General features: G+C 39.7%; 1 protein-coding gene, 1 non-coding gene and 1 pseudogene across 2 annotated transcripts; all 3 read right to left on the minus strand.

The window, feature by feature from the left end:
- Nucleotides 1–5,135: 5,135 nt before the first annotated feature.
- LOC127452336 (RING-box protein 1-like) lies at nt 5,136–7,632 on the minus strand. The gene is made up of 5 exons (XM_051717748.1): nt 7,532–7,632; nt 6,214–6,292; nt 5,917–5,987; nt 5,757–5,842; nt 5,136–5,356 (listed from the first exon to the last, which is right to left on the minus strand). Exons 1-5 carry the CDS (start codon nt 7,607–7,609, stop codon nt 5,344–5,346), a joined length of 327 nt encoding a protein of 108 aa, XP_051573708.1. The 5' UTR covers nt 7,610–7,632; the 3' UTR covers nt 5,136–5,343.
- A 184-nt stretch (nt 7,633–7,816) lies between these two features.
- Nucleotides 7,817–7,888, minus strand: trnaq-cug (transfer RNA glutamine (anticodon CUG)). The gene has a single exon. It is a non-coding gene; the product is annotated as a tRNA-Gln (tRNA).
- A 917-nt stretch (nt 7,889–8,805) lies between these two features.
- Nucleotides 8,806–21,827, minus strand: LOC127451499 (chondroadherin-like; annotated as a pseudogene).
- Nucleotides 21,828–25,981: the final 4,154 nt, after the last annotated feature.

A 25,981-nucleotide genomic window follows, 5' to 3' on the forward strand; every position in this document is an offset into this window, starting at 1 on the left:
ATTTCCTCTAATGCACCCTTATGTAAAACACTTAACACTTCGAATTTTGGAGTCTGTTTAATTTCTCATCTCTCATCATTTTCCATTTTAAAATAAGACTTTGTTGTTCTTTTCTGAATGTTTTTCATTCAGTAGCAATGAACTCCCTGGAGAAGCATGGTTATTTATAAAAATGTAAATAATTATTAAGTTCTCTGCCTTTCCCCATTCATGTACAAAAAGTCTCCAGTGTTAATTTGTATGGCACTGAATGGGATCAGAGGTCAAAAAGCAAGAATTTAACAAATCTGTTTGTGACGAGGAAGAGGGCGTGGCCTAGCTGTGAGGATGCATGCCTGGCCCTGAATTGTTCTTATCAGCTGGGAGGGGGATATAGACAAGCTGGAGGTGCCAGTTCGAGAGAGAAAGAGACACACGTGGTCGCTGTGTGTGTTTGTCTGTGTGTTTAAGTTGATTTATGTCATTAAAAGTTTTGTTGACTACTCTGCCGGTTCCCACCTCCTCCTTGCCCATCCTTACCCATTACATTGGTGCCGAAACCCAGGAAGGAGGAGAGATGTGCTGTCGTGGAGTCCTCGCCACTGCCGTCCGCCAGGGGAGGAGCCGCGGCTGTCCGCCAGGGGACGGAGGAGTCACTGCAGGGAGTCGGAGGAAATGCTGCTGTCCGCCAGGAAGGGGAGGAGCCATTCCGTCCACCAGGGTTTGAAGGACTCACTGCCATCCACCAGCGGAGGAGCGGCTGTCATCCGCCAGAGGGTGGAGGAGTGGCTGAGGACCAGGCAATGGCGTGTCTGGGTCCGGCCAGCAAGTTTTTCTCTCTCTCTCTATCTCTCCTCCTTACTCTTTCCCTCTCCCCTCTCCCTCCCTTCCTTTCTCCCAGGGCTCTAGAGAGGCGGGGAAGACCTACCGGCAGAAGGACAGCCGGAAGGGCAACACGGAACAAGGGAGTAAGGAACAAGGGAGTACGTCATGCTGGAGGTTTCCCCAGCCTGGGTCAGGCTGTGGAGGAGTGTGACGAGGAGGACGGCGTGGCCGGGCCGTGAGGACGCACACCCGACCCTGAATTGTTCTAATCACCCGGGAGGGGGATAAAGATGAGCCAGAGGCGCCGGTTAGAGAGAGAGAGAGACACATGTGGCCGCTGTGTGTGTCTGTGTGTTTAAGTTGATTTATGTCATTAAAAGTTTTGTTGACTGCTCACTCCTCCTTCTTACCTATCCTTTCCTGTTACACTGTTCTAAGTAAAATCTCTGCAAACTGTTGTGTTTCAAGAATAAAAAATTTCTAAAATAATTCTTTATTGCTCATTCGTTAATTTTGTTTACAGAATATTAACCATGTTTACTAGTCAATATAGTTGTAATATTAACTGTTATTGTTCATTTATGATTTCAAGGAATTTTCATAAACATATAAAGAAATGGGCAGACCCTAGGCGATATTTGACTCACTATTGGCCATTATATAGCCCTTTCTGTTATGTTCAGTGGCAAATAATAATAATTTTTCATTGCAGCTTTTTAGTTAGAGGAGGTCACAGCCATGAGGCTGATAGTATTGCTGTTCGTAATTACCTCTGTGCCTGCAGGTCAGACTGCGAAGCGCCCGTGTGCCTGCGTCTGTGATGACACAAAGCTCACTGTGACATGCGTAGGGAAGAATCTCACGCACATTCCACCTACCATAAATAAGGTGAGAGAAAGATAAAAAAAACCACAATATACACCAATAAAATGTATGACACAAAACAAAGGCATCAAAGTGTATTCTTAAAGGTAGAATTTGGCATTCTAGGCTGTGATAACTCTAGCATCTCATGCTGCCATTCAAAAAAACTACAGCACACTGAATTAAGTGATAATGCTTTGGAAATTACTCAAACAAGAAATTTTCAAACATGCAGTATATGATCTCTTTGGTAGTGTTGTTATGATAATCAGGATCAACAATACATCTTTATTTGCAGTTTTCTTTCTGTCTCTCAGGTCACATCGAAATTGGACCTCAAGAGGAATAATCTTGGGCAACTGCTTAGAGGTGATTTTAAGCACAGCCCCTACCTGACCCAACTAAACCTGCAGGGATGCAAGATCCGCTCTGTTCGGGAGGGTGTTCCCGTTTGGTGCAGCTTGACCTCACCAACAATAACACTGACCTCCTCTATCAAGTATGTCCCAGGCATCCACTTGCTGATTCTGTGTGGCTGTCTTAATTGTAGATGAATAGAGCGACAGTCTTTTTAAATCTTTCCAAATCTGACTGTTTAAAATTTTGTGCAGGATCTCATTTCTATTCTTTTACCATCTTCCCCCAACCATTTGATGGTTTGAAGAGATCCATCCTGGAGCTTTTGCACCATTGAACTGTTTAAATCTGTTCTCCCTCTCTCATAACCAGCTTGTCTACCTTCCCAACATGCCATTCCAAGTACAGATCATCACTTTCCTGTGAAGATTCCCCAGCACTTTTGATAGTTATTCAATTTTGAGCTGGTTTTGTTGGTTGTTTTGGAAGCGTAATATGACTCTCTCTTTAAGCCATGTTATTTATGTTGACATATGAATCTTATTCCTCTTGAATATTCCTCAAATCCCCCAAATCTGTCTCTCAGGAAATGCTGAATATCCAGTGGTTGCATTTGAGTCATAACTCCTTGAATAATTTGGCAACGGAGGCCTTTCCTGGTCTTCTCGCACTTACTCACTTAAACCTGGACCACAATGAACTCCAGTTCTTTCCTACCAAACTATGACCAGATAACATATTCAAAACTCCCCAAAACAGTATTAAATAGGCCTACTGTTTTAATCATTAATCACTGATGTTTGATTAAAAAGAAAAATTATAATAATAACTATGAATATTCCAGACACTTTTTATATTGAGAGTCAAAGAGGATCAGGCTGCTAATCTAGTTTTTGTTTCAAAAGTATATAAAATCTATTTCTGTTCTTTCTAATTCTCACTTTCCCTCAGGTTATTGGAACTGACTCACCTCATCATGAGTTTTAACCCCACGACGTATCTAGTGGACGAGAGTGTGGCATTGCCAAAACTCACACATCTGTCCTTGAACCACATGGCCTTGCAGGACATTTGTGAGTTGGCGTTGTCTCTCTGTCCCTCCATATCTCACCTGGATCTGAGCTATAACCAGATCCCTTACATACAGGCCCTCACAGCATGAAATACAACATTACCAATGTTCTCAGAGAATTTAGTTTGTTTGTTCCTAACCTGTTCTGTCAACTGCACCCATGTGACCTAAATTATTTTTAAAAATCCCCTGAAAAGTTTAAATAATGTTAGCATTACAATAAATATAATATATTTAACAAAAAACTGTTAATTTTCATCACAAATAATTAAAACAGCTTTTTTATGATCAGTGTTCTATTTTAATTGTTTTACTTTTACTTACTATTTTATTCTTGAATAATTTATAATAATAATACAATGATATTAATACATTTTTCATATTTAATACTATGTTTTATTGAATATATTGATTACGTAATATATTTGTTAAAAATATTATAAAACATATTTAAGTTTGTGTTATTATCATCACAGTTAGTTAATAATGATAATAATAATAATTTAAGTTTAAATATTAAACAACTAATTTTATTATTTCTTAAAGTATGCTTTTTATTTTATTTTTGCTTTTACTTGCACTTTTATTTTTGAATAATAATAATGACACTAATACATTTTTCATATTAAATTTGTCATTTTCCTGAATATATTAATATATGAAAATATTTAATGGTTAGTATATTATTTAACATATTAAGTTTTATATTATTATTATCTTCAATTTTATTTATCATCATAATAATAATTTTTTAGATATTTAATTTTACATTTACACTCACTGTGCACTTTATTAGGAACACCTGTACACCTACTCATTCATGAGATTATCTAATCAGTCAATCCTGTGGCAGCAGTGCGATGCATAAAAGCTTGCACATACTGGTCAGGAGCTTCAGTTAATGTTCACATCAACCATCAGAATGGGGAAAAATTGTGATCTCAGTGATTTTGACTGTGGCATGATTGTTGGTGCCAGACGGGCTGGTTTGAGTATTTAAGAATAGCATCTCAGAATGCAGAAGGTTGGCACTGTTTTGGCAGCATGAGGGGGACCTACACAATATTAGGCAGGTGGTTGTAATGGTGTGGCTGATTGGTGTATATATCGTTTGTCTGTCTTAGCTGGCAAATAGCGGTTCCCTGCCAAACAATTACTGTGGTTGACGCTTTAAAAGTGCACGCTCATAAAACTTGACATCATCAGTAGCAACGAGGTCAACTCCACCTTACTCTAACCTTAAGATTTCCTTCCTAAAACTTGCTCTTAGCAGTTTTGAGAATAGGTTTTAAGCAAAAACTCCTAGTGGTAAGATAAAAATCTTTGTGAATACAGGCCCAAATCTGTGGAGACTGGAGATACCTCAAAATTGCTGTCCATTGCCAATCCCCAACTAACTTGGTACAGCTTTAACAATTTTGCAAGGAGGAATGGGCTAATATTGCTTCATGTTGTGCAAAGTTGACCGAGACTTACCCAAAAAGACTGATGACTGTGGTTCAACCAAGTATTGAAGTAGGGGATGAATACTTATTAATTCTTGACATTTCGGTTTTTGTTTTTTATTGTTATTTAATTTTAATTTTTTTGGGCTGCACTGTTGCAGTTGAGTGATTCACAAATTTAAAAAAAAAAACAGTTTAATTACGCAATCTCAGGTTATGCAAATCAATTGTGTGAAATAATGGTTGGGGGCAGAGTACTTTTTCAAGGCACTGTATGTTAATTAACATTAACCAAGATTAATAAATACTGTAAAAGTATTACACATTGTTAGTTCATGTTAACTAATGTAGTTAACAAGTTAACGAATGTTACTGAATTCTCTCTACTTTTATTTTAACTTTTTAACAGTGTAATGAAACACTTAAGCACATGCTTTGAGATTAAGCAGCGCCCTTTTTAATTCTTATAAAGAACAAATTTGATTTCTAGTAAACAGCAAATATTTGAGTTTGAAATATTCTGTTACTAATTCCATGCATATTATAGTAATATAGGAGCTTACTGTTAATCTTGAAAAATGAACCAAACCAGCTGGACACAGAGGAACTTTATTCATAATTTACAGCTTTGTATGCTGCACAGCACAGAAATAAAATAAAAAAAATGTATAACTAACATTTAACAATTCAACGGTGATCACATTGGTCTCAAAAGGGGAAGGGTAGTGGCATCTAATAGAAAGTAGCTCAGAAAAGAAAATCCTGAATCCAACGCATAATCACTGGGCAATCCAGATGTCGCTAATGGCCGTACCTGAAAAACAGAGCAATAACAGATCAGCAATAACAGAAGCGTGAGTATAAACAAGCAACAAATATCAGAACCAACCAATTAAACAAATAACAAATAATTTAAGCATTTTTTTTAACCCTCAATTAACGAGTCAACACATTTAACTTGGATTAAAAATGCAAAATACTTATTTCAAAGATTATTCCACATAATTAAACAATTAAACGGGTGAGAACAATGTAGCATTAATTCAAATGTACCATTTGAAATAACATGAGTCAGAAATGGAGTCCAAGAGACCTAGACTAAATGGTTAAAACTAAACTGGGATTCTTTAATAATATATTTTCTTAACCTAAACAGGCCTACAGTCTCTTGGTCTAACTTTTCACTTCAACAATCAGCAGCACAAGCCACTTACTTCTGAAACTCCCACTCTCTGTTGTCCAGGGGACACACCTGTCTGGTCTTCAACCAGCGAGAGATGCAGTGGAAATGAAAAGCATGCTGCAGAACCAAACACACAGTTACAAACACCATTCTACAGACCCGGAGCTCAGATTGTGTGTGGTCATACTCACATTGCAGACTCCCCAGGCCACTGTGCACTCTTCTGATGTAGCTGAAGCCTGATTGGCCTGACACTCTATACCTGAAGGAAATAAAGGAGTTCAACGTTCAGATGGACAAACCAATATTTAAATGACAATGAGAGCTCATACCAAATAATGATAAAATAACATCTGAAAACATTCAGGGTAGATTCAATTCAGATAATGTGTTACAAAACAGAGAACTGTGAAAATTGTGAACAAAATGTGCAAAAAGATTAGGCCACGTTAAAAGATAATGAAGACTAAATGAGAGTCGATACTTACAGAGGTCCATAATGTGATTTCTGCAAATAGCACAGTTGTCTACAACAATGTCCCAAGCCCACAGCGCCACGGCATTCCACTGCAAGACAAAGAGAGCTCTAGGCTTAATTCAAACACCAGATATCCCTATCAACATCACCTTGTTTTTCAGAACTAAAACTATCACAGATTAGCACTCTATATGTATTTAATGGGGTTCTGGGTGTTACAGAATGTATAATGTTATTAAGGGAGACAATTTAATGACTTCATAAAAAAGTACTACTGTGGCACTCAAAAGTCACCAAAACAACAAGGTGCTACATACATTTTAACGGTCTCATCCCATGTCAATTAAATTGCAAAATGACCGAGTTGTTTCACAAAACTTTGTGAACTACCTAGATCGCATTTTGAGCAGTTCAAAAATATTGAAACGTTCAGAAAAAAATCTAGTTTGCTAATATTAAATCTGTGGAGTGTTTAAAAAATGAGTTTTAATGACTTCAATCTAAGTGTATGTAAACTTCTGACTTCAACTGTAAATAAAACATGGTAAGACCTGTGGCTTGGACTCCAATGTGTTTTTAGGTTGTGACAAGGACAGTGTCATATAGGCCTATTTTTAATAAGAATACTATTTGCAAATAATTTACAATAGATTAAAAACTATTTTCTTTATGACTTTAATTGATTCTGACATTTGGACAGCAATCTTCTAATTAGACCAGGGTTCATGAACTGCAACCATTTTTTTTTAGTTCACCTCAGATTTGAAAAATGTGTAATTTAAATGCCATTTACATCCTAATTCTTTTTTCTATCACAATACATACATTTTTCAGTTATTGCCGTATTGTTTATCTCAGGTTATTTGGTGATTACCATTTTAGGCACTGCTTAAATCTAGTTTGTGGCAAAGAATGTGTGAAGTGTGGACATTTCCTGTTATTTTATACAAGTTAGCTGAATGTACCAAAATGCTGTCTAGTTAGGCAGGTTTGAAGATATCTAGACTTCCTTTCTCTAATGGCCTGCTTTAATCTCTCGGATTACGCTGCAGAATTTACCAGAAGCAACGAAAACAACTAGGTTATATTATCTCCCTGATCTACGATTACAGATATTACTGGGGCATATTAAAAGCAGTATGTAATAATAATATTAAAAAATAAAAAAAAGTTAATGGGCAGGTGATTTAACCAAAAAACGATGTGAAGGAGCAGCACAGCTAATGCTAACTGGGGATTATAACAAACCATTCTAAAGAGTCTACATTTTAAAGAGACTGCGCGATGTATAATTATAATTTATTTATACTCATTTTACAACCGATTACCTTTTTCACTTCAAAACGCTTCTTACTGGCTCCACTGTTGGCTCCACCTGGGGTGTCCACATCCATCGCGGCCGCCATGACTGCTGATGATCTGATCTCGCGAGAATGATCGAGATTACAGCACACAGCGTCATCCATGTAATAAAGCAGGCTGAAGTGTTGGCTGCCATTCTACGTTTTAGTTGTTTATTTTGAAAAAGTCGGCAAGCTGTTGACAGTTTTTCCGCAACATATTGATAGAAAATTCAATTGAGCTAATTTGCCTTCGAAAGAAGAAAAAAAAGCAGGTTCCACCGAGATTTGAACTCGGATCGCTGGATTCAGAGTCCAGAGTGCTAACCATTACACCATGGAACCAGTTGACTATTCGTTGAAATAGTACGGTATATAAAGCTCTAAAAATATATATTATATAAAGTTTTCTTGATGATTTCTGCCTCAACACTAGGAAGTGTAACCGAGCCTGAAATCATGATTGTGACTACAATGGCAAGGTATACAGTAAAAAAAAAATTACATTTTGGTCTATTCTCACCCAAAACTGATTGGATCGCTTCAAAAGACTAGGATTAAACCACTGGAGTCACACAGATTATTTTTATGATGCATGTATGTGCTTTTTGGAGCTTCAAAGTTTTGGTCACCATTCACTTGCATTGTATGGATCTACAGAGCTGAGATATTCTTTAAAAAATCTTAGATTGTGTTCTGCAGAAGAAATAAAGTCATAGACATCTGGGATGTTATGAGGATGAGTAAATGATGAGAGAATTTTAATTTTTGGGTGATTTATTCCTTTAATGTGGTATACTGAACTGTTTGCAATACCAAAATCTGAACAAAATATTTTCACTCAAGTTCTGCATATTACAATTATAAGTTTGGCAAAACAGCAGTACAGGCCTATTTTATCTTACAGTACAAGAAAAGGTCTTAACCATCATTGTAATAAATAAATAAATAAATAAATAAAAGACTTACTGTAAAATTTCAATTTGTGCACCTGACACATTTAGCAGATTATACACTTTGAAAGCTCCATGGCTCTTGTCTCAATTCTTGGCCTTCTTTTTCTTGGTTTTTTTGTTTGATCTGGTTGTTTTCAGGGCTCGCACTGATTTGAGTCCATCACAAGGTTTGTGTTCCATCTGTCCCATTGTCCATTTGGCCTTTGCTGGTTTAGGACGAGGTTTGGTTTGTGCAGGCCTGTCTTTAGCTGTGCTCTGTGTGGGTTTGAGTTTGTTGGGTTTAGGGGCATTTATTGGGATGAAGGACTATTTAAATGAATCAGCATTTTCTCCAGAGCAGTTTTTGAAGTTACCTGCCTCCATCACGGTCTGACCTTGCAGCTCATATGGGTAACCACACACATCTTTAACTGTAAGACTTGTGTTTTCCAACCATCTGAATGAATGAATGCTACATTTACATTTGAATGAATCTGAAAGAGAGAGAGTTGGGACATTGCGAGATATTTTGTCATGTAAAACAGAATAACATCTTCTCTACCTTTTGAAGACCCATTCTATCTACACTACCGGTCAAAAGTTTTGAAACACTTGACTGAAATGTTTCTCATGATCTTAAAAATCTTTTGATCTGAAGGCGTATGCTTAAATGTTTGAAATTAGTTTTGTAGACAACAATTTAATTGTGCCACCATATTCATTTATTTCATTATAAAACTAAAATGTAATAAAAAAAAAAAAAAAAGTTTTTGAAATTGATGACTTGGACCAAATAATAAAGAAAAGCAGCCAATAAGTGCCCAGCATATAGATGGGAACTCCTTCAATACTGTTTAAAAAGCATCCCAGGGTGATACCTCAAGAAGTTGGTTGAGAAAATGTCAAGAGTACATGTCTGCAAATTCTAGGCAAAGGATGACTACTTTGAAGATGCTAAAATATAACACAGTTTTGATTTATTTTGGATTTTATTTAGTCACAACATAATTCCCATAGTTCCATTTATGTTATTCCATAGTTCTGATTACTATTATTCTAAATGTGGGAAAAAAAATTATAATAAAGAATGAGTAAGTGTTTCAAAACTTTTGACTGGTAGTGTATATACAGATGCTTTAGACTCCCAGCCACCACCCGAAATGCTCTTGGCCCAATCCAGCGAATTGGATTGCCTGATAGGCGGACCTTAGTCAATAAATAGGTGTGGCCTATTGTATAACTCGTCACTTCTGTTCATTTATTGGCTCCAATATAAATGATGTCCAGCTTTTGGGCAGGATGCAGAGCTTTTGACGCTATGGTTTCAATGGTGTTACTGGTGAGATAGAGGCCTGTCAGCTGAGGGATAGGGAAAAGAAGCCCTGCAGGTTCTAGTTTAGCTATAAAGTTTCTCTCCAGATTCAGCTCAAGGAGATTGGGGATGTGGTCCAGCATAGCTGCAGAAGGACACTGGGAGAGTTTATTGTCTTCTAGGTGAAGGTACATTATCTCCTGGGCACCTGAGAAGGCTTTTGTGTTCAGGGAGGAAAGCTGGTTGTCAGAAAGGTAGAGGTACATTAGCCCCTTCATGCCCTGGAAAGCTCCACCCTCGATCTCATGGATCTTACAGCTGTCCAGGTGAAGGGAAACCACCGCTGGGACCCCCAGAAAACTGTTGCTAGTGAGATAGTGGAAGTGGTTGCCATGCATGTCCAGCAGGAGAGTGTTGTCAGGGAAACTAGTTGGCACTTTAGTGTGGCCACACTCCTTGCAGGTAGTGTGCTAAGCTTCAGGCTAGAGAAGAGAGGGAGAGGGAAACAATAGAAAAGGGAAAGAATAAGGAAATTAGAAAATAAGGAAGAGAATAAGGAAGAATAACTACATCTTTACATAAAAAAAAATAAATAATCATTTTCAGAAGGTCGCATGTCATATGTCGTAGATGTTCTAAGTGTTTTTTTATCATGTTGCTATGCGGTTTCTACGGTATTCACTAGAGAGTTGCTATATTGATTATTGGCCCAAGTCAAAACAGCCCATCCCCAAGTCTCGATGTTCTGGTCCCTAGATAGTGTATGACTCGGGTATTTCCTTCAGTGTAAGTCTTTGAGATTTTTTGTTCATTTTTGGTCCATCAGGTGAAAATTGCTTGTAAAATTCAGGGCCTCCTCAACAAGCTACATGATTTGAAATATCATTCTTGCAGCACAAAAATACAAGATGAATTAAATGTTGAAATTTAACACCTATAGGGGACACCTAGAGGTTTATTCAAATAACTTGGCAAGCATCACAAATAAATACACGTACAAAAAAGTACAAAAAAGTACCATGATACTACCATTTTGGACATGGTACCATAGTACTACCGTTGTTTTTTTAACATGTACAATGGTAGTACCACACACACACAAAAGGATTTTTGCTGCTTGTTCAGTTTACTTAATTAAAATGAACTAAAACAACACAACATCTTGAACATTTTGTCACAACTTGATTTTATTGCGTTCTATCCATTTAAATGTGTGAAACTGAAGTTTACTTAATCCGTTTGAGTTGGGACTACATGAATACTTTTTGTAGCATTGATAAAACTGGGCAGGGGATTTCCATTTCACAGCATGCTTTGCATGGGAGAACAAGTGTTGAAATTAAGTGTTAGTTTAGGCTTTTTTGAGCAAGATTAGAACAGGAGGAAAATTGTTAATGTTGAATGTTCTTTTATATTGGTATTTAAAAAGAGAGTGTGTTAGGCATGAGTTTTTGGGGTTACCGTTTGGGTAAAGATTGGGCTTGTGCTTAGGTTGAAGATGGACTTTAATTTTCAAGTGATAAGTGATTCAAGTTCTTCTTATCTCCATAAGCGATTGCTATCAAATTGACAGTGCAACAATTTCACAGTCCTAACACTTGTTCACCTGGCATATACTAATGATTAATAAAATAAATTAAGTTGGACCAACATAAGAAAATTAATTAAATTAAAGGTGCTGTAAGCGATTTTAGCCATTCTAGAATTTCCACAAACTGAGCCATTGGATAAGCCACGACCCCTCTTTCCAAAACCCTGCACTCCAAAGATACCAAATTAGCTTTATTGAGACCGACACGAGCAGAAACGGTTGTCAAAAACAACAGCAGCAAAATAGCTTTCTCAGCTGACAACTGTTATGAGCAACATACAATACTATGAGAATGTGCAAAATAATTGACAGGTAGAAATCGTCATTAAAATTTTAGTAAAATTGTTTGCATAAATTTCCATGAAAAAAATCGCTTACAGCACCATTAAACATTATTAAATTGAGTTTGACAAACAAGTTAAGACTACTATAATACACTGATTTGGCCTAATCGAACTAAATTATGTTAGGTCAATGAAACTGACTTAATATGAATGAAAGACATTAAATAGCTTGTAAAAACTTTCTCAAATTCATTTAAGTAAGGGTATTCTTTGAAGTACCTTGGAGTACCATGTAAATATATGGTACAAGAATTTCAGTACCATGGTATAGAGCAATGTACCATAATATTATCATCATTGTCCTGTAGTACCATAGTACAATTAAACTCAACTCTATCAACCTGTTTCATTCAATCTGTCCTTCTCCACTCCTCCAACCTGTTCTCACTTCACACAGGCAATTTTTCCTTTTCTTTGGCTTGGATGTTCGCACAGTCTTTTCTTCCTCTCCACCTTCTTCCTCTCCTTTCTCTGTCACTTCTGGCATCATCTCATCCTGTGGTCTGCAGCGGAGGTCTTGTTCCTCAACATTCTCTAGAGGTTCATCTGACAGATGTGGTGGCCAAGCACACGCCCCATGGAGCTTGATTGCCGAGCTCTTTGTCCAGAGCTTCAGCCCATGTAGAGAACATGTACATTTGATGGGATTCCCTGAAGAACAATGAATGAGAGAGATCACATCACGGTCTAATTTGAAAATCCATGGGTTTTAAGACAGTTTTAAGACATAAATCGTATTTATTTGTATATATGTCCAGATATGAAACTATACAGATAAAATATATTTTTTAAAGATTGCGGCAGTAATTCTAATGCTAAATGAAATATACACTCATTGAGCACTTTATTAGGAACAATATGGTCCTAATAAAGTGCCTGACGTAGTCTACTGCTGTTGTTGCCCATCCGCCTCAAGGTTCAACATGTTGTGTATTCTGAGATGCTATTCTGCTCACTACAATTGTACAGAGTGATTATCTGAGTTATGACCTCTCTCATCAACAAGGTGTTTCCATCCACAGAACTGCCGCTCACTGTTAAACTGCTGATCTCCTGGGATTTTCACACAAAACAGAATTCTCTAGAATTTACTCTGAATGGTGCCAAAAACAAAAAACATCCAGTGAGCGGCAGTTCTGTGGATGGAAACGCCTTGTTGATGAGAGAGGTCAACAGAGAATTGCCAGACTGGTTCGAACTGACAAAGTCTACAGTAACTCAGATAACCGCTCTGTACAATTGTGGTGAGAAGAATAACATCTCAGAATGCTATTCTGAGATGCGGGTTGGTGCTATTTTGGCGGCACGAGGGGGACCTACACAATATTAGGCAGATGGTTTTAATGTTGTGGCTGATCGGTGTATATATGTATGTATTTGCCACATACTGATTTCTATGTTTTTGTGTATATGTCATACTAAATTGTTTCAAAAATTCAAAAAAAAAAAAATCTAACATAAAACAAAGGCAATCTGAGTAAACACAAAATACAGTTTTTAAATGATAGTGTTATTTATTGAAGCAAAAAAGTTATCCAATACCAGCTGAGCCTGTTTGAAAAAGTATTTGCCCCCTTAGTTACTAAATCACCAAATCTATGAAACTACATTTATAATGGGGTTCAGCTGGACTTGACACACCCAGGCCTGATTACTGCCCGCCCTCTTCAATCAAATCAACACCTAAATAGAACTTTTTCAGCAGCATGAAATTGGCTAAAAGTTCTCACCCAGTAGCACACTATGCCAAGGTCGAAAGTAATTCCAGAAATGATGAGGAAAAGGGTGATTTAAATCGTCAAAACATCAGTCTGGAAAGGGTTACAAAGCTATTTCAAAGGCTCTGGGACTCCAAAGAACCACAGTGAGAGCCATTATCTCCAAATGGAGAAAACTTGGCACAGTAGTGAACCTTCCCGGAAGTAGTCGACCTCCCAAAATTCCTCCAAGAGCACAGCGACGACTCATCTAGGAAGTCACAAAAAAGCCAAGGACAACATCCAAGGAACTGCAGGCCTCTCTCGCATCAGTAATGGTCACTGTTGAACAGAGGCGATTTTGGGTGGACGCCATGCAAGGAGCAGATGTGTGAGCGACGAGCTCTGCGCACTTTGCTGAATTTTCGATTATTTTCATATTATAATCTGGTGAAATTTGTTACACCCAGTTACACATTTGCCCTTTGTTGCAAAACATGGCAAAGAAGTCAAAATCCTCGGGCTCGGGAGACATTAAAAGACACTTATGTGTTCAGGATGAAAGCCCCGACAGGCCTACAGACCGGGGACTCGATTTGGATGGCACGGCGAGAGAGAAGATCCAGCGTCAGTTGTCCAACATGTCGGTGATGTTGACGAAGATTCTTGCTGACTTGGAGGATCTCGCTGTAATACGTCGATCGATCACGGCAATGGAAGTAAAATTCTCTGAGTTAGGTACAAGAGTGACTGATGTTGAAAAACAAATCGATTTTCTGGAATCTTCGGAGAGGGAATTAACCGCTAATCCACCCGCGACCAAAGTTGATCTGGAACATCTCCTTGAAAAGCTTGAAGATCTTGAAAATAGAAGCCGCAGGAATAACGTTCGAATTGTTGGAATTCCTGAGCTTGAGGAGGGCAGAGATATGGTGAAATTCCTAGACGAGTTTTTCCCGAGTCTGCTCGACATAACAGGCCACAAGCTGGAAATTGAGCGAGCTCACAGAGTCCCGTCTCACAGATCTGCTGAGGGAGACAGGCCGAGATCGATTCTGGCCAGATTTCTGAGATCATCCGATAAAGATCTTGTGTTGCGCCAGGCGAGGATCAAAGGGAAGCTTTCTTGGAAGAACCATAATATTTTCTTGTTCCCGGACTTTGCGAGTTCGACAAGAGAGAAACGCGATTGGTTCAAGGAATGTAAGAAACTCTTACATCAGAAAAACATCTCGTTTGCTCTGATGTTTCCTGCCAAACTGAGAATAGAAACGACGGTCAGTCGCAAAGTATTCACATGTCCAAATCTGGCAATGTCTTTTATAGAATCAATGACTGAGTAAACCATTGGATGTTTCTCATGTGAGTGGGCCTGACTCGCTGTACTAACTCTTGAGGATGCTGGGCAACATTTTGGATTTTTTGCGTTGGCTCCGCCGAGCGGCTGGAGCTTGTTTTGTGATTAACACTTTTCCTTAAAGAAACTTTTGCATTGATGAAATATTACTTTTGCATTGAAGTTCCCGGACAGTTTGAGAGTGGACACTAAGGATGACCGCAAAATATCTACATGCTGCTCACACAAAGGATGTTTTTTATGAAGCCGACGGATTATGTAAGTCATGGTATATACTTTTATACAGCCTCCGAGTGAAGTGACTCGACCATCCGGGGAACCGGGATGCCGGTGTTGTTTCTTTTTGTATTGGTTCCGCCTAGCGGCTGGAGCTTGTTCTTTTGAATAACACTCCTTGGAACAGCTGTGGATTAATCTGTTCGTTCTTCGTGCTTATTCCTCCTGCTGGATGTAGTTTGTTTTGTTGAGTTTTTTTTATTTTTTTTATGGGACATTGGAATGATTACGTCATCCGCTGAACTCATAACAGCCGGCTCACTGAACATTCGTTTGTCTGTCCGAGGAATGTGAACGGTTTTATATCAGCTGGAATTTGTCTTGTGGAAGATCACACCTTTAAAACAGTTCTGTGAATGAATCTACACGTTCTTAGTGTTCATTCTTCCTATTGACTGGGTTTATTTTACAAAGTATTTTCTGTTATGTAATTTTGCCTCACAAATTTGTGAGGCAAAATTGAGCAATCCGATGGCAAAGTTGTCGTGGGGACTCGTGGGCGTTCATGGACCTTTTGAGTTTAGAGGGATTGACGCCGGTTGGCGCTGTCGTGCGCGGGGTTAATGCGCACGTTTTTCTTTTTTCTGTTTGTTTTGTTCGGGGGTTGATTGTTTCACTATTGGGGAATGTGGTCTATATAATTTTGTTTTTGACACACAATTTATTTTTTTTACTATATCAAAATGTCAAATGTTAATATGAGTGTACTATCTCTCTCCACGTGGAATGTGAATGGGTTGGGGCACCCCATAAAAAGAAGGAAGGTTATTACTTTTCTTAAACGTAAGAAATATGATATAGTGTTTCTTCAAGAAACACATCTCTCCCCGCAGGAAGCTGAAAAATTTGGGAAGATATGGGGTGGACATGTTTTCTTTAGTGTTGGCTCAAGTAAGAGCAAGGGAGTCATTATATTGATTAATAAACATCTACAATTCAAATGTCTCAAACAGAGCAAAGATAAATTAGGAAGAGTAATTATTGTTTTAGCTGAAATTCAAGGGCAAAGGTTGATTTTGGCTAATATTTACGCACCTAACGCTGATGATCATGGCTTTTTTATAGATCTTGAAGGGATGTTGCAAACCGTTGGCACCCCTCATGATATAATATTGGGAGGAGACTTTAATCTTTTGATGACTCAGTGCTTGATCATAGTGAAGCAAAAGTGTGCAAATCCCCTAGAGCAACATTGATGCTTCACAGGATGTGTAAAAATCTTGGTCTTACAGACATTTGGAGACTTCTGAACCTATCTGGTAGGGACTATACATTTTTTTCATCAGTCCACAAGATTTATTCTAGAACAGATTTTTTTTTTAATATCCAAATCCCTTATTTCATCTGTTGTTGATTGCTCAGTTGGAAATATCTTAGTCTCAGATCACACCCTGGTGAGTTTAGAGGTGATGCCACATATAGAGAAAAATAAATCTTATAGTTGGCGCCTTAATGTGTCCCTTTTGCAAAATCCTGATTTCCAACAAATGTTAAAGATTGAAATCAGTGTTTATATGGAGACCAACTGGTCCTCGGTATCCTCTGTGGGCGTGGCTTGGGAGGCACTTACGGCGGTTCTTAGGGGTCGGATCATACAGTTTGCCTCATTCATCAAAAAATCCAAAGCACAAGAACTTGTGGAGTTGGAAGGAAATATTAAAAGTGCAGAGGCAGAGCTGAAGCACCATATGTCATCTGATGGCCTCAGAGAATTGACTCATTTGAAATACAGATATAATACTATTCTGTCGCAGAAAGTGGAGTTTTGGTTATTCAGGGCAAGACAGTCATCCTTTGAGTCAGGTGATAAAGCAGGAAAACTTTTGGCTAGATATATAAAGCAGAGAGAGTCTTTTTCTATCATTCCCTCAGTGAAATCTGCTTGTGGTGAAATATTTACCTCGGCTATTGATATTAATAATGCTTTTAAAGAGTTCTATCTTGATCTCTATAGGTCCACGTCTTCATCTACTGATGAAGATATTAGGAACTTTGTGGAACCATTAGATCTCCCTAAACTGACGAATGAGCAAAAAAACTCTCTTGATTCTGAGATAACCTTGGAGGAGCTTGATGAGGTAATTAAGTCCCTGCCTACAGGCAAGGCTCCAGGCCCTGACGGCTTTGCCGCTGAGTTTTTCAAATCTTATGCTACAGAACTGGCACCACTTTTGTTAGAAGTTTATACTGATTCATTAAAGAATGGAAAGCTTCCGCCAACCATGACACAAGCCCGGATCAGTCTGATTCTAAAAAAGGATAAAGATCCAAGCGAGTGTAAAAGTTACCGCCCAGTTTCGCTGATCCAGTTAGATGTAAAAATTTTGTCCAAAATTCTGGCTAATCAATTAAGTTATGACATCTCTTATACATATAGATCAGGTGGGGTTTATTCGAGGCCGTAGTTCTTCTGATAATATTAGGCGTTTCATCAATATCATGTGGTCAGTAGCAATGAACAATCTCCGGTTGCTGCCATCTCTCTTGACGCTGAAAAGGCGTTTGATATGGTAGAATGGGATTATCTTTTCAAGATTTTGGAAAGGTATGGGTTCGGGAATACATTTATTGGTTGGATTAAGTTACTTTATAGACACCCTGTAGCAGCGGTACAAACAAATGGGTTAATTTCAGATTATTTTACTCTGGATAGGGGCACCCGGCAGGGTTGCCCTCTTTCCCCATTATTGTTCTGTCTTGCCCTGGAACCATTAGCCGCCGCGATAAGAAAGGAGGATGATTTTCCAAGGGTGACGGCGGGAGGTGTAGCGCATAAGCTTCTGCTTTACGCAGATGATATTTTATTATTCGTCTCTGACCCCACTAGATCCATGCCTTGCCTCCACAAAATTATTAACTCCTTTTCCAAGTTCTCAGGATACAGAGTCAATTGGTCTAAATCCGAAGCTTTGGCTCTGACAGTGTACTGTCCAGTAACGGCTTTCCAGCCAGGCGCCTTCATGTGGTCCAAACAGGGAATTAAGTATTTGGGAATTTTATTCCCAGCAAATTTGTCTGATTTAGTCAGAGTTAATTTTGATCCCTTAATAAAAAGGTTTTCGAATGATGTGGACAGGTGGGCTTCATTACACTTATCGATGATTGGGAAGGTTAATGTTATTAAAATGAATTGCATTCCAAAATTTAACTATCTGCTACAATCTCTCCCTGTAGATCTCCCTCTCTCTTATTTTAAGCAATTTGATAGCATAGTGAAGTCCTTTATTTGGAATGGTAAGCATCCCAGGTTAAATTTCAGTAAATTACATAGGCCGATTGACAAAGGTGGGTTAGGCCTACCCAAGATTTTATTTTATTATTATGCATTCAGTCTTAGACATTTGGTTCATTGGTTGCTTCCACCTGAGAGAGCTCCTCCCTGGTTTTGTATTGAAAAGGAAGTTCTTGCCCCTATCTCGCCACTGCAAAGCCTTTCGATTAAACTAGCTGGAGAGGTTAAGTCGCACCCCGTTATTTTGCATTTACACTCGATATGGACAAAAGTGTCCAGAATGTTTAATTCTGATATTTATTTAAATGTTGCCTCGAGCATATGGCAGAACCCTAAACTATGCATTAATAAGTCCCCTTTCTGTTGGTCAGATTGGATTGTGAGGGGGTTAATGCACTTGGTGACCTATATGAGGGTGGAGTATTGAGATCTTTTGAAAATTTGATTCAACATTTTGGGATTCCCAGATCTCAGTTTTATAAGTATTTACAGCTGCGCCACCTGCTCTGCTCTGTTTTTGGGAGTAGCATACACCCCCCTAGAGCGGCAGATACTCTGGAAGTGGTGATTGCTGCTTTTGGGAAGGGTCATGAGGCATCAGTGTATTACTCCTTGTTAATTCAGAGTCTGGGGGACCGAGCTTTAAATTCTCTTAAAAGATTATGGGAGAAAGATTTAAACTTGGTATTGGAGGAGGGAGTGTGGGCAAGGATTCTAAAAAACATAAAGTCTGCATCTAGAGATGCAAGGGTTCGCGTTATGCAATTTAAGATTTTACATAGATTTTATTGGACCCCCTCTAGATTGTATAGGCTTGGTCTTAAGGACACACCCATCTGCTGGCGATGCCATACTGAAGATGGAGACACCATCCATGTTTTTTGGGGGTGCCTTAAGATCCAAGAATTTTGGCTGAAGGTGCAAAGTTTTGTGTGTGATGTGTTGGGCACTCAAGTCTTGTTCTGCCCCAGACTCTGTATTTTGGGTGATAGGGAGGTCATGGATTTGGTAGATAAGCACATGAAGGACTGGGTTTTGACCGGTGTAATGATTGGTAGACAGGTTATTTTGAGGAGTTGGAAGTCGGATGGAGCACCCTCGTTCCCGGAGTGGTGCGCGGAGATGGGGAGGGTGGCTGCCTTCGAGGAGGGGTCGAGTATTAGGATGGGGGTTAGGGAAACTTACAATAAGAAATGGGGCAATTATTTAGCATTTTTGAGGGAATCTCGAGGTGGGGCGGTGGAGGGAGTAATTTAAAAAAAAAAATTTTTATTATTATTATTATATTTGATTATGTTATTTTATGTTGTTGTTTTAGTTTTCTGTGTGTGTGTGTGTCTATATTCTATTGACCACAGGGGTGTTCGTGGGGGGGGCAGGGTGGTTTGAGAGTTTGGTAGGGGGAGGGGATATAGTGGGGGTTTAATGTTAAAAGTTTTTGATTCATTATATAGATGTTGTTGTATTTCTTGTGTTAATTTATGAATCAATAAAAAATGTTAATAACAAAAAAAATAAAATAATGGTCACTGTTCATTACTCCACTATCAGAAAGACACTGGCCAAAAATGCCATCCATGGAAGAGTGGCGAGGCAAAAACCACTGCTAACCGAGAAGAACATTAAGCTCATCTGAATTTTGCCAAAACACACCTTGATGATCCTCAAACCTTTTGGGAGAATGTTCTGTGGACTGATGAGTTGAAAGTGGAACTGTTTGGAAGACAGCAGCCCCATTACATCTGGCATAAATCAAACACAGAATTCCACAAAAAGAACATCATACCTACGGTCAAGCATGGTGGTGGTAGTGTGATGGTGTGGGGATGATTTGCTGCTTCAGGGCCAGGGTGACTTGCAATTATCAGTCCGTAAGTTGAAATTCAAGCACAACTGAATTATGCAGCAAGACAATGATCCAAAGCATAGGAGTAAGTTTTGAACTAAAGTGAATTAAATGCAGAATTAAAGTTTTGGAGTGGCCTAGTCAAAGTCCTGACTTGAACCCGATTGAGATGCTGTGACAGGACCTTAAACAGGCAGTTCATGCTTGAAACCCCTTCAGTGTGGCTGAACTAAAGCAGTTCTGCAAAGAAGAGGGAGCCAAAATTCCACCACAGCATTGTGAAAGACCGATCTCCAGTTATCGGACACGATGGTTGTATTTGTTGCTGCTAAAGGTGGCACAAACGGCTATTACATTTAAGGTGGCAGTTAGTTTTTCACATGGGTGATATAGGTGTTGGATAAATTGTTTTGCTTCAATAAAAAAAAAAAAAAAAAAAAATATATATATATATATTAAAACTGTATTTTGTGTTTACTCAAGTTGCCTTTGTTTTATTTTATATCTTGTTTGAAGATCTAAAGCAATTTAGTATGAAAAATACACAAAAATAGAAGAAATCAGAAAGTGGGCAAATAATTTTTCACAGCACTGTATATAGATAGATAGATAGATAGATGCCGTCATTCACCATGAATGCCCCCTTTTTTCTCTGCAGGCGATACTTTTTTTAAAGGTCAATGTCAACATTATATTTAAAATATTAGAATATGATATTATTAAAATACATCGACTCAATTGTGATTCAGGCAATACCTTTTTAAATGGTCAATGTCACAATAATATTCTATATAATGTGGATTGACAACAGCTGTCATGCTTCGGATCGTGTGTGTCACTCTTTAGAAATCCTCAGGATGACTTCTAAGCTGTCGTGGGTTTAGGAGCTACTTTTAGCATTAAAATGCTTCATGAATTACTCTTAGATGGAAATTTTACAACTCCTAAAATTAGGAGTGATATGCCCCTAATTTTTAAGAGTTGCTCCTAAATTTCCACACTAGGAGCTAATTTTAGCCTTAAGATTTTTTTGTGAATACGGGCCCAGAGGTCAGGACTCTGACTGGGCCACTCAAGAACATACATTTTCTTCATTTTATACTACTCCAGTGTTTCTTTGTGCTTTGGGTCATTGTCCATCTATAGAGCAGGCCATTTTCCTCCAGAATTGGATTCCACTACCACAGGAAACACTAAAGATCCCCTGGGAGTTTTTACTGCTCTTCTTTACTTGGTGGCTGCCCCCTCCTCCAGAATGACAGTAATGATCCCAGAAAGGGGTCAGCGCATTGCAGGGTTGTTAAGTCAGCCCTTTATCGACTAGGGAACACCCCAGTCTGCTGTAGTGTTGCCACATCAGATTCTCCAGAACCTCAGGATATGCGTGGAGTATTACTATCCTGATGGTCGACCCCTGCATCATCTTTTCCTGCCTGACCACTGTACTGGCGTGAAAGGGAATCAGCATTTCCTTTGATCTGTTCTGGATGATACTGCACTGTGAAATCAAAAGCTGCTAATTGAGCTACCCACCGTTGTTCAGTAGCACCTAGTTTAATGGACTGAAAATGGCTAAGGGGGATGTTATCCGTATACACGGTGCACTTGCTTCCAAGCAAAGACTCACGGAATTTCTCAGATATAGCCCACTTCAGTGCCAAAAACTCCGGTTTCATGGAGCTATAATTCTCCATGTTTCGCTCCGCTTCCCACAGCGATCGACTAGCATAAGTAACTGGCTTTAATTTGGCATGATGCTCTTGAGACAGGATTGCACCTAAGCCCTGATAGCTAGCATCAACTTCTAAAACAAATGGCTTGGTGAAATCAGCAAAAGCCAAAACAGCAGCAATAGTATTCAGAGTCTAGGGGATGGGGTTTTGACATCTCTCAAGAAGTTATGGGAGAAAGACTTGAATTTAGTACTGGAGGATGAAGAATGGGGTAGGATTTTAAAAAATGCCAAGTCTATGTCTAGGGATGCAAGGATGTGCCTCATTCAATTTAAGATTCTGCATCGTTTTTATTGGACTCCCTCTAGATTGCATAGGCTTGGTCTTAAAGGTACACCCACCTGTTGGCGATGCCAATCAGAGGATGGGAACATAGCCCATGTTTTTTGGTATTGTACTAAGATTCAAGAGTTTTGGTCGAGGGTTTAGAGTTATGTCTGTGAGATCCTGAGCACTCAGATTTCATTCTGCCCCAGACTTTGTATTTTGGGTGATGGGGCAGGGGTTAACTTAGCAAACACACACATTAAAAACTGGGTTCTTACCAGTATGATGATCGGCAGGAGAGTGATCCTTGGGGGATGGAAGTCGGCTGGTGCACCCTCATTTCATGACTGGTGCACCGAATTGGGCACAGTGGCGGCCTTTGAAAAGATGTCGCATAGGCGGCTGGGCAGCTTGGGTGCCTTTGAGAAGAAGTGGGGCACTTAGGAGGGAGGGAGGGAGGGAGGGAGCGTCAAATCAAAATCAAATCAAATCACTTTATTGTCACACAGCCATATACACAAGTGCAATGGTGTGTGAAATTCTTGGGTGCAGTTCCGATCAACATAGCAGTCGTGACAGTGATGATACCAATTTACAATAACATCAAATTAACACAGTATTGTACTGTATTGACATTCAGGCTGTCGGTTGATAGTCAGTTGTTAAGAGAGAATATAATATAATAATAATATAATTTATGACAGTCCGGTGTGAGATATAAGAGTAATGGTAATAAAGTGCAATGCTGATGTATTTTGATCATGGGAGATCAAGAGTTCAGAAGTCTGATTGCTTGGGGGAAGAAGCTATCATGGAGTCAGCTGGTGCGGGTCCTGATGCTGCAATACCGCCTGCCTGATGGTAGCAGTGAGAACAGCCCATGGCTCGGGTGGCTGGAGTCTCTGATGATCCTCCGAGCTTTTTTCACACACAGCCTTGTATATATTTCCTGGAGGGAGGGAAGCTCACCTCCGATGATGTGTCTGGCAGTTCGCACCACCCTTTGCAGTGCTTTGCGGTTGTGGGCGGTGCTATTGCTATACCAGGCGGAGATGCAGCCAGTCAGGATGCTCTCTACAGTGCAGGTGTAGAACCATGTGAGGATGTGGCAGTTCATTCCAAACTTCCTCAGCCATCTCAGGAAGAAGAGGCGCCGATGAGCCTTCTTCACAACGAATTCAGTGTGGATGGACCATGTGAGTTCCTCAGTGATGTGGACACCCAGGAACTTGAAGCTGCTGACTCTCTCCACCGGTGCACCATTGATGGTGATGGGGCTGTGTTCGCTGTCTTTTCTTCTGAAGTCCACCACAAGCTCCTTTGTCTTACTGACGTTGAGGGAGAGGTTGTGCTCCTGACACCAGTGTGTCAGAGTGTGCACCTCCTCTCTGTAGGCTGTTTCAACATTGTCAGTGATCAGACCTACCACCGTCGTGTCATCAGCAAACTTTCCCGGAATTAAAAGCGGAGGTCCGCACATTAAGTGCCGCGCGAACATCGTTATTTATCCATGGTTTCTGATTCAGATAGATCCATATTGTTCTGGTCGGAACCACGTCCTCCACACACTTTTTGATGATACACATTACGCTATCAGTGTAAAGCTCGATGTCATCATCAGAGGCGGACCGGAACATCTCCCAGTCCGCGTGATCAAAATAGTCTTGTAGCATGGAATCTGATTGGTCCGACCAGCACTGGATCGTTCTGAGGGTGGGTGCTTCCTGTTTCAGTTTCTGCCTGTAAGCGGGCAGAAGCAGAATGGAAGAGTGATCCGATTTGCCAAATGGTGGGCAGGGGAGGGATTTGTAGCCATCCCGGAAGGGAGAGTAGCAATGGTCCAAAACCCAGTCCCCTCATGTGTTGAAACTAATGTGCTGGTGGTATTTTGGTGCGACTGATTTTAAACTGGCTTTATTAAAGTCCCTGGTCACAATGAACGCAGCCTCAGGGTGCGCGGTTTCCTGCTCACTTATACTCCCATACAGTTCCTTGAGTGCCCCGTCTGTGTAGGCTTGTGGGGGAATGTACACAGCTGTGATAATGACCGCTGTGAATTCCCTCGGTAGCCAGAATGGTCGACACAGAAGCATGAGAAATTCCAGATCAGAAAAGCAGAAAGACTTGATAGAATGTACGTTCCTCTGATCACACCAGGATTTGTTGATCATAAAACATACCCCACCTCCTCTGCTTTTACCTGAGAGGTCTTTCGCTCTGTCCGCTCGGTGCACAGAGAACCCCGCGGGTTCAATGGCTGAGTCTGGAATCTCTGCAGACATCCAAGTTTCCATAAGGCAGATAATGCAGCAGTCCCTTGTATCTCGTTGGAAAGAGATCCGTGCTTTCAGCTTGCAGAGCTTGTTATCCAGAGACTGAACATTTGCCAGTAGAATAGTGGGTAGCGGGGGTCGATTTGCACGGCGTCTTACTCTGATGAGAACGCCGGCTCTGTTTCCCCTTTTCCTTTTGCATTTCCGCAGCCGTGCTGCCCAGACAAAGGGCTCCGCTTGCGTGTTTGTAAATAGTGGGTCGACATTGAGAAATTTGAAGTCCGGTTTACGGTGTGAAATTGCTGAACCAATGTCCAAAAGTGTTTGTCTGTCATAGACAATAAGGCAGACAACATCCAAGACAAAAAACATAAGAATTGTGAACAAAACTAACAAAACACTACTATGTTGTGTCGGAGCTCGCAACGCAGCAGCCATACTCGGTGCCATCTTGAGTGGTATATTTTGTTGAAAATTGATTCCGTGTTTTCATGTGCTGTTTATGTTGATTTGAGTGTGGAATCAATAACAATTGTTAATGACAAAACAGAGGCAATAGTATGCATTCTCTTTAATTCCCTAAAACTTCAATCACATTCATCAGTCCACATACTAGGCAGGAACACACTGGGTTTGGTTCTACTCATTTTGGCTGCTTTGATGACGTCAGCAACCAGCTGATGGAGAGGGGCTGCTGACTGGCAAATCCCCTTTACAAATGGCAGTAATAGCTGAAAAACCAGAGAAAGGACTTGACTTCTGTAACATCACAGGGCTGCCTCCAATTTGCCACAGCAGAATTTTTTTCTGGATCGGTCACCACATCTTTTCTGGACACACAATGTCCCAAATATTGCACCTCTGATCTGAAGAAATGCCACTTACTTAACTTGGCTTTTAATCCCTTCTTTTGGAATCTGCTAAGATCCATCTCCAATCTCTGTAAATGCTATTCTATGGAAGATGAAAAAACAATGACATCATCGAGATGCAAGACCGAATGCAAGCTTTGGTCACCAAATATCCTTTACATGAGCCGCTGAAAAGTCCCAGAGGCATTACATAATCCAAATGGCATCCTTTCATATTCCAAAAGGCCAAAAGGAGTACAAAAAGCAGTCTTTATCACTTTCAGCTACTGGGATGTGATTATTGCCACTCGACAACTTGAGCATAGAAAACCATTGTGCACCTGCCAAGGCATCCAATGATTCTTCAATATGGGGCAACGGATAGGCATCCTTTTGCATTTTAGCGTTGAGTTGCTGATAATCTACGCACATTCTTAGCTCCCTATTTTTCTTCTGTATCAGAACAATGTGTGATGCGTAAGGGCTGCTGCTTTCCCTAATTACTTTATTATCCAAAAGCTGCTTAATGTGGTCCTTTACAGCCTGCCACTGTGTAGGGGGTATTCGCCTATATCTTTGACGAATTTGGGCATCATTAGTAAGTGGTATTTCATGCACAATTTCATCAGTGCACCCTAAGTCTCCTTCATATTTGGCAAAACATGATTGTACGTCTCTAACAACTCTTTTGCTTTTCTTTCCTCCGCAGGTGAAAGGCCTGGCC

Source organism: Myxocyprinus asiaticus, chromosome 14 (genome assembly GCF_019703515.2).
Source record: "Myxocyprinus asiaticus isolate MX2 ecotype Aquarium Trade chromosome 14, UBuf_Myxa_2, whole genome shotgun sequence".
NCBI classification, from domain to species: domain Eukaryota; kingdom Metazoa; phylum Chordata; class Actinopteri; order Cypriniformes; family Catostomidae; genus Myxocyprinus; species Myxocyprinus asiaticus.

What these genes read in the sequence shown, in the direction of transcription:
- LOC127452336 (XM_051717748.1), bottom strand. Translation starts at nt 7,609, where the DNA reads ATGGCGGCCGCGATGGATGTGGACACCCCAGGTGGAGCCAACAGTGGA. An exon ending in AGCGTTTTGAAGTGAAAAAG is followed by an intron (nt 6,293 to 7,531) that starts GTAATCGGTTGT and finishes TTTGTCTTGCAG; the next exon opens with TGGAATGCCGTGGCGCTGTG. An exon ending in AAATCACATTATGGACCTCT is followed by an intron (nt 5,988 to 6,213) that starts GTAAGTATCGAC and finishes TATTTCCTTCAG; the next exon opens with GTATAGAGTGTCAGGCCAAT.